This window comes from Salvia splendens, chromosome 22, assembly GCF_004379255.2.
Source record: "Salvia splendens isolate huo1 chromosome 22, SspV2, whole genome shotgun sequence".
Lineage (NCBI taxonomy): Eukaryota > Viridiplantae > Streptophyta > Magnoliopsida > Lamiales > Lamiaceae > Salvia > Salvia splendens.
Genome location: NC_056053.1, coordinates 23469877 through 23478692, shown reverse-complemented (window position 1 = coordinate 23478692; position 8816 = coordinate 23469877). Strand labels below are relative to the sequence as shown.

General features: G+C 36.9%; 1 protein-coding gene and 1 non-coding gene across 2 annotated transcripts; both read right to left on the bottom strand.

Moving 5' to 3' along the window:
- Positions 1 to 3315: 3315 nt before the first annotated feature.
- On the bottom strand, positions 3316 to 3388 carry TRNAR-UCU. The gene has a single exon. It is a non-coding gene; the product is annotated as a tRNA-Arg (tRNA).
- A 624-nt stretch (positions 3389 to 4012) lies between these two features.
- Positions 4013 to 8511, bottom strand: LOC121785751 (pyruvate kinase 1, cytosolic). Its single transcript, XM_042184172.1, has 16 exons — positions 8263 to 8511; positions 8078 to 8174; positions 7867 to 7964; positions 7531 to 7686; positions 7193 to 7270; positions 6834 to 6965; positions 6474 to 6554; positions 6295 to 6366; positions 6114 to 6203; positions 5707 to 5851; positions 5407 to 5495; positions 5065 to 5160; positions 4853 to 4920; positions 4679 to 4778; positions 4518 to 4577; positions 4013 to 4420 (listed from the first exon to the last, which is right to left on the bottom strand). The coding sequence occupies exons 1-16, from the start codon at positions 8329 to 8331 to the stop codon at positions 4268 to 4270; spliced, it is 1584 nt and encodes a 527-aa protein (XP_042040106.1). The 5' UTR covers positions 8332 to 8511; the 3' UTR covers positions 4013 to 4267.
- Positions 8512 to 8816: the final 305 nt, after the last annotated feature.

Genomic DNA, 8816 nt, shown 5'->3' with positions numbered 1-8816 from the left:
AATTTACCCTTTTTTGTCACCTTTCACTTATTCTAATTAACTTAGTCAAGTTTAATAGTAGTATAATATTTTTACTCTATTACTAAATTTAACTAAACCTTAACAACGGTACATTTCTTTCTCTTATATAGGATTTGAAATATCTTTGCTTACGTATAAGATCTTCCTTATCTTCCAATACTTATCTCACAATCTTATCGTTATTAGGATTAGGTAGGCTTTTATATTAGGATTTACATTGAAATTTTAGCCTATATAAGGCAGCTATAAACTGTCATGTCCTCAATTATTATGAAAAGAATGAAGTGAAACTAATCACTATACTCGAATTCTTGTCGGTCTACATTCTAATTTTAATTTGTATTCACATTTGATTTTCTTTCAATTCTATCCATCCTTAGAAAAGAACATAAATTATCCTTTAATTCTAAAGAAGTCAATATTGGAAGTCAAATATGAAAAAGAAATCATTTAGTTTATAAACTCTACATTTTTTTTAGGTTAAATTAACCAATTGATGAATATTGGACTACGTAACAATCAAGCTCTCTTAAGGGTTTAATTTATAAACCCGCATTTATTACTACTATTTTATAAAACTAAGGTGGGATAACAAAAAAAAAAAACTAAGGTGGGATAACAAAGTCCATAACTTCATTTTTTTTAAATAAAAAATGCTCAAGCCTTACGGGCGAGCCAGAAATTGTTACAGAGAACAAGGAAAAGCAAAAGCCAAGAAGCTAGAACGACACACAAATCAAAAACCAAAAACAAAAAACAAGGCCGCCCAAGAAGAGTCCCAACAACAAACCTACAGAAGTGACAAAACAAGCCAACACCATCACAAAAAACAGACAACTCACACAAGGATAAAACTGTCAAACCTGAAGACTATACCCCCATCGGTTCGAGCTATGGGTGTTGTCTTTGCCTGACCATCTCCTCAAATCATTTAGCTTTTCAAGAACTTGTTCAGGGAAGAAGGGAAAATCATGGCACCAACCCCGAGTCCACAAGCTAAGCTGCCAGAAAAGTTTCCTTTTTTCAAAATCCCAGTTCGGAATCAAGCCTTGAAAGACCACCTTGTTTCGGATATTTCAAATGGACCATGTAATGATATAGAACAGTGACATCCAAATCTTCCAGTCGAACTTAACAAAAGGCGCCCCATTCCAAGAGAGAAGACTTGCATTTGCTTGGTTTGGGAGACAGTAAGAAAAGTTCCATTGATGACAACAGTAGTGCCACAAGCTGCTGGAGAATCTATATTTAAAAAAGAGATGATCGATGGTTTCACTTTCATCCTTGCATAACGCACACCTATCATCACCAATCCCTTGTGCTACATGCTGAATAATCTTTCCTTTGTGTTGATTCTTCCATGGAGCAAAAACCACAAATGCAATTGCGCTCGTGGCGGAGCAATTTTCCTCCAAGCCAATCTTCCATCTTCCAAGGAAAGGTATCTTGACTCCATTTGGCGATTGACCTACAAAATAAATTAGAGACCATAAAAGAAGAAGCATTGTCAAAAGCCCACACCCTCACATCCCTTGAGCCTTCTCTCATCCTCCAATGATTCAAGACATGCAAAAGATCTCCAACTAAGTCCTCTTCCTAGGAAAAAAGCTTTCTTCTCCATTGGAACTTCCATGTCCATTCCCCTCATTCCCATTCTCCAAAGTTCGTGATAACCTCCTCCTTTTGGGTAGATAAGCCAAATAGTCTAGGGAACATTACCATAAGACTATCTTCCCCGACCCAAAAATCCGCCCAGAATCTCGCTTGTGCCATGTTTCCCACCTTAACTCGAATTCCTTTTCTCGCAAGTTTCTGTGTCTCTTTGCTAAAATTCTCGAAGTTAGCAATTTGACACCAAAGACTGCTCATCCTCGCGTGGCTCGTAGTCCGGTGCCTCCCACTGTAATTATGATCATGATTTGAGTTGATGATTTCCTTCCATAACGGTTTTTGCTAGTCTGCGTATCTCCACCACCACTTGAAGAGTAAAGAAGCATTTTTAATGAAAATATCACCCACCCCTAGACCTCCTTGATCCATTGGTTTTTGAATGACTTCCCAAGAGATCAGGTTGCCCCCTCTGTCGCCGTCTTTTTTTCCCGAGAAAAAACTTCGTTGAAGTTGTATAATGCGCTCTGCCACTTTCTTAGGCATACGGAATATGCTTAGGTAGTACAAAGGAAGGTTATAAGGACCAGTCTCCCAGCCGTCGAGAGGCTCCTTGCCTTCCATAATGCAAGTCTCCACTCAACCTTTTGTATTATCGGCTTCCAAGTTTGAGCTCTCCGTGCCTAGGTATTTGATAGGCAAATTTGCAACAGCACAATTCAGGGAAGTTTGCATAGCTTCAACCCACTCGTCCTTGCAGTAGTTCAACGGGGTGAGTGTGGTTTTTCCATAGTTAATTTGAAGTGCTCTCATCAGCTCAAAACATTGAAGGAATCTTTTATAGATACGGAGGGTGTCTGTGTGAGGTGGAGAGAAGATATATAATGGTATCGTGGGCGATCCTGATCTGCTTCCTCCCAATGAAAACACACCAATTTCAACTCACTAATCTGTTGAAGGTTTCACCCACCAAAAGGAAAAGGAAAGGCTTTGTAGGTAGAAAGGTGATGTGGGTGAGCCATTGATAATAAGGATACACATTGATGCCATGCCGTTCTCACACACTCCATAATCCATCCACTCCATTTTTCTCCTAAACCAGTCTCCTCAAGAAACTCCCATCTAATTGCATCATAGGCCTTCTGAAAATCCAGCTTCAGGATAGCAGTCCATCACTTTATTTAGCTCCTAAAATGTAAAATTACACTATTTAGCTACTTATATACGTGTGTGTGTGTTGAATGTGATTTTAAATTAAAAATTGAGGACTAAAACAATAGTACTATGAATATTAAAAGCAACAATGTGACATCATTGATCATGATACAAATCAAAAATCACATCCTAATAATACTACAATCGTACCTTACCCCCACTTCAAATAATAATACTACTACTAATAGTGAAATTACATAACATTGGCAAAAAAAAATTAGTCAATGATAAATTAGAAAACGGTTCTCTTTTGCCTAAAACAACATGATTTTATTTTTGACAATGAGATATACCAAATATCATTAACGAAATTCTTAACTGAATTTGTTAATTACTAGGGCTCCATTATGATTTATGACTAATGATACAATATAAATAGGCAAAAATTTACCAAACTTATTATCCACAATTACAATTTAAATTTAAATTAAAATTAAAATTAAAATTAAAAAATTGTGATTAAAAATGAAACACGCCCAGTGGGACTCGAACCCACAATCGCCTGATTAGAAGTCAGACGCCTTATCCATTAGGCCATGGGCGCATCTTGTTAGCATATTCTTTCTTCACATTTTAATATAAATACAGTATTAAAGTTACCACCACAATCTTATACTACTATTCTACTTAAAACTGCAACTGCTTTAATAGCTCAAAAATTGAAGCAATTATTCTGAATTATATTCAGAACATTAAATATTTTGCTAACTTAATCTTATAATTTTATCAATTTTTTTCGAATAACCATTCCCTCGGTCCCATTTAATTCAAAATATTTTTATGCCACGAGTTTATATTGTATTGAGTTGATAGAAAATCAACGTATTTTCACTTTTAGAAATACATCACTTTAAATACAACATCATAAAAAGAAAAATATATTCAGTCAAAAGTGAGGACGAAGAAGAAATTTTTTTGTTTCAGAGTGATGTAAAAACAAAATCCTAAATCGGAACCATTTCTTTATTATGAAAGGAAAACACATCAATGGCTTGTTTCTCTCATCAACATATTTGCCTTTCATAGAATAAAAAAAAAAGTTCTCATTCAGATAAAAAAAATTTCTAAAATCTCCAAAAACCATGAATTTTGCACCAAGGACTATTGGTTTTGTATATACTCTACATTTAACATTACTGACATGAATTAAAGGCAAACAAAATCCAGATTAAACGATTTTACCACTTTGAATGGCCAATTATTTTCTTAAGAGAGATGGAAAACAAACACAATCTCTCATGGTTTGATAGCAGTAATAAAAAGTACTTTTCCAAGAATTGCATCACGGTAAAATAATACACCCACCCAATATTCTTGCCAAAAAAAGGGTGTTAATATGTAAATGTCCAAAAAGGGTGATGTCTACTAGTTTCATGTCACACTCAAACTACCCCACCAAAAATGTTTGGCTCCATCACTTGTTTTAATCTTCGAGTTCGATGATCTTCACCACAGAAGCATCTCCGACCTTCTGGCACACGACCACTCGGTCATGGGACTTGATAACTCCAGAGGCCTTCCCGTGATCAAGTGCAACCTTCAGAACAGACTCATTTGTCGCGTTTGTGGACCCAGCCTATTGAGACGTAAATTCAAGCAAAAGCTCGTTAGACAAGAAAAAGTTGGGTGTTAAAAAGAGCATTCATCCGAATGGGAGAAGACAAGGAACTTACTGGATGTCGAGGATCAGCGAGTAGAGGGAAAAGACCTCGTACTATAAGTGATTGCCTTGCCTGAACATATGCAGAAACACTATAAGCACCTTTGCGAAAACATACAACAGAATCGTGGTTTTATAAACAGAAATATAATCTTCATGTAGCTAAAAGCCTACCTCAAATGCACCACTAAAACTCCACTTCAGTTGATTAGTCTTTAGCCGAGGGATGACAACAGATAACACGGGCATTGTTGGCCTGTACTTCGCTATCAATCTGCATATACAGGAAGATGTTTAAGATGATGCTAAAATCATTAACTTGAGATGCATCTTACGAGTCGAACATACCTTGCAGCTCTTCCAGATGATGTAAAGCATATGATGACAGATGCCTTCACTTTAAGGGCCGCACGGACCTAAGATAAAGCGCAGATAGAGTGACTTAATATAACGATCTAAGCAAAAACTAAAACACAGATGCAGGCAACTGAAAGTTCGGTCAAAATTCTTTTGCGCTTCAAATTTTTGTCCTGCTATTCTTCAGTTGTTTAGCAACATACCGCAGAGGAAGCAATAGATTCCAAATGGCTCATTGGTTCACCAACAAACTTCACAGTCCTCTTGAAGTACTGATCTTGATTGAAGACCTTCTCTGCCTGTGATGAAAAGGGGAAACTGCAGTTAGATATAAGCAATTGCCGGTGTTTTTGTCAATAAGGATTTTAGGCTAGCCAAGAATTCTTCATATTAGGTAATCAAATTTGATATTAATGGCAATTTAAGCATCAAATCTGTAGTGCTTTGCATAGCGAAAATAAAACGTATTGTGATTAACATTGCAAATCTTCAAATCAAGAAATCTCAACAGTAGAAATAGTTTCTAGGGGTAAAAGACGAATTACCTCAAAACAGATTTTCCCAACGGTAGAAATAGTTTCTACGGGATACAACCCACGCAAGGTCTCAGCACCAAGAAGAATTGCATCACATCCTGAAAAAAATACATTATCAGCATCGTTCAGCCAGCTGATATTTGACCAACAATTAAAGACAACCAAATGATAAATTTTGATATAGTAACCAGATGCAAAGAAATCCCTTGAAGTATTAACAGAGAAGAAATGCAACTGAGAAAAAGTGCTTTAAGAAAACATGGCCAAGCATTTGATCTTATCCAAAAACGATTTTAGCCAGTCACTAACCATCCAAAACAGCATTAGCAACATCAGTTGCCTCAGCACGAGTGGGCCTCAAATTGTCAGTCATGCTATCAACAACACGAGTTACCACTGCAGGCTTTCCAGCCATGTTACATTTGTAAACAGCAGACTTCTGAAACAAGAACACCTGCAGATACAGAGAAGAAATTATTCCAAAAATTATAGAGCAGCAGAAAGAAACTATTGCAAGTAATATGCAAGAAACAGACCATAAATTTCATATCATCTTTGCAAGGTTTAAAAGTGAAATCAGCCTGATATATAAAGACTAAAGGGCGCACTTGAAATTGCAAATGAAAAAGAAAACAACTATAGAGCAGAGGCTTGAAATTTGAGACACCGACTAGATAAAAACAAACAGGTGGGGAATACAATAACAAACTGCTAACCTTCTCAGGTGGGAGGTCAATGCCAAGATTTCCACGAGAGAGGATGATACCATCAGCCTCCTGTAGGATCTCGTCAAAATGGGTTAAACCCTGCAGGCATCAATAGGCCAAAGTAGTCAGTTAGAGTTTGTTGTAAAAATGCGATTCAAACCCGTCAATATAGACTGAAGCCTCAGCTTACCTCTACATTTTCAATTTTAGCAAATATTTGAGTCTGACTCAGATCACCATGCTTTGAAAGAAATTCACGGGCCTGCAAAGCAAAACTATAAGTTTCGAGGCATCCAGAGAGTTAAAAAGGATCATACGGGGAATTCACATTGATAAGAAATCAAAACAGTTTTTCCTCTGCCACTTTACCTCACGGACATCCGATGCATGGCGCGTGTATGATAGCGAAAGAAAATCTATTTTATTCTTAACACCCCAAGTACTGATAACCTGGAACAAAAGCAATGTCTTGAAAATTAAAACCTTAATAGAACAAATAGGATAAGCCGGACATACAAGAAAGTAAGGAAACAGCATGAATTTTAGGTTTCAAGGTGGTCACTTTTTCAGCTTTCTTCGTAATCTTAACAAGTATTATTGCTATAATCAAAGTTTAAAAACCTTGAGAAAGTGCGGAAGTGGTAAAGTTCATCAATATGTCTTCCAGAATATCCTCCTTTTATAACGAGAGAGAAACAGGCAAGTTAAAAGAGTTATTGCACCACTCACCTCCTTGTCCTTTTCAGATAGAGTAGGCAGATCAATTCGAATTTGTGAAGCATGCAATGTAAATAGAGATCCTGCCAAGGTTGCAGAATTCTTGATAACACAAACCACGTCATCACCCTTTACTTCATCAACCTGCCAGCCAAATTACAAATGTCAGGCAACTAATCTCACTGACATAATGGATTATATACCCAGCATTAAGGCGAATAGATCCAGGGGAAAATGAACAAGATCAGGAGCTAAGTATGCATAGGTAATATAGGAGTGCTAATCATGTGAGAGTGGTTGACAATACAACTAGGAGAACTCAAAATTTATAAATAAAAACAAAAAAAAACATAAATAACTACACATTTTACCTCAAGCCAAACAGAAGTAGTCTCACTTCCCGTGAATAGGTACTGCCCGACAAAAATGGTGTCTCCCTTCTTCATAGCCTGCAAACAACGACCTTGATAAGCAATTACAACAAGGAAAAGGCCTAAAGCAAATTAACAATGTCAAAAGAATGTAGCAGTACTCTAAGAAGCAATACCAACAGTGATAGTGATAGCTAGAAACATATTAGCAGCTAAGGAAACGATAACAGTTGTAAATAATGCCGATTATACATATAGAAATTTTCAACTAAATTCGCAAATCGACAACAGATTGGAAAAACACCAAACAAATTTCACAAGGTGATTAGTTAGTGAACCTTGGCCAACCCAGCGAAGTTGATAGGCAGAACATCAGATGTTGCTTCTTGACCTTGATCAGGAGTCAAAATAACCTTGTCTTCGGCTTTAAGCGTTATAGATGTCTCGCGTTTGTTAACAACTTGCATTTCAGCACCCACCGTATCTAACATTACCTGAAAAATGTTACACCAACATCACGAATTACATTGATACAAAACCTACTAATTGTTTCCTGTTCAAACTAATTTCATTAAACATAACTCGCATGCTCTATTCCACTCTCTCCGGCTCTTAAAAGGGAAAAAAAGTTCGAAATCAAATAAAAACCAAACCCAATAGCTCAAGACACTTACAGCACAGAGCTTCTTAGTGCTCTTGATAGCAGTCTTCAGATTCTCCAAAGTCTCCTGGTGAGAATCCGCGTCCCCCCATGAAAAATCAAATCTTGCAACTACAAATAAACCAAAAAAAAAACAAGAACGAATAAAACTAGATCAAAAGATTCAAAACCATGAAAAAAATACTACGAAATAAATTACTCCAAATCCCAATTGAATCAATTACCGGACATTCCAGTCTTCAGGCAAGAGGAAATAACTTCGACGGATTTAGAGCGCGGGCCAAGCGTCCCGACGATCTTCGTCATAGCAGGGAAGAAACTCTGCACACACACACAAATTAGATGAGTCGCAAAAAAACAAATCGACTAAATTGGATCCGTGAGAGATCAAAATAGGAGAAATTCACACCGCTTTGGATGGCTCGAGGATGGTGGCCATCCGGATTGGCTCCTCGAGCAGCAAGTGAGTTGAATGCATCTTGCTCCTTGTCTTCGAATTCGTGCGAGTAACAGGAATTCGAGCAGGAATAAAATTGAAACTGAGTGCTTAGTATTTACTCTATATTCTGCTTGTAGCTCTACCCTTTTGAATGGGGAAAAGGCAGAGAGAGAGAGGCTAAATACGAGGCAGTGTAGTCTTAGGTTTGTTTAGATTTCTTTTTCCCAAAGAAACCTCTGAATTTCTATGGTTTTTCAACCCCTTCTCCGGTTCGGCGCAGCCCCCGGTTTTAGACTCGTTTGTTTTGCATAATTTGATACGACGAATTAAGATATTCTTTGGATTTTAAAACTATAACCTTTTCAAGGTTATGAAACAAATTCTAACAAAACTAAAAAACCAAACAAGATCTTAACATAATATTTCCAATTTAATTTACAGACATTATCACATAATATTCCTTGGATATAGGTATAGCCTCAATTATGGCGAAAAAGCCTGCATTCACAATAATTATTAGTGAT

Coding starts and splice junctions, on each gene's coding strand:
- LOC121785751 (XM_042184172.1), bottom strand. CDS start 8,331: ATGCATTCAACTCACTTGCTGCTCGAGGAGCCAATCCGGATGGCCACC. Junction 5,161..5,406: donor TTGGGAAAATCTGTTTTGAG/GTAATTCGTCTT, acceptor TTTTCATCACAG/GCAGAGAAGGTCTTCAATCA. Junction 4,921..5,064: donor AATCTATTGCTTCCTCTGCG/GTATGTTGCTAA, acceptor GCTTTATCTTAG/GTCCGTGCGGCCCTTAAAGT.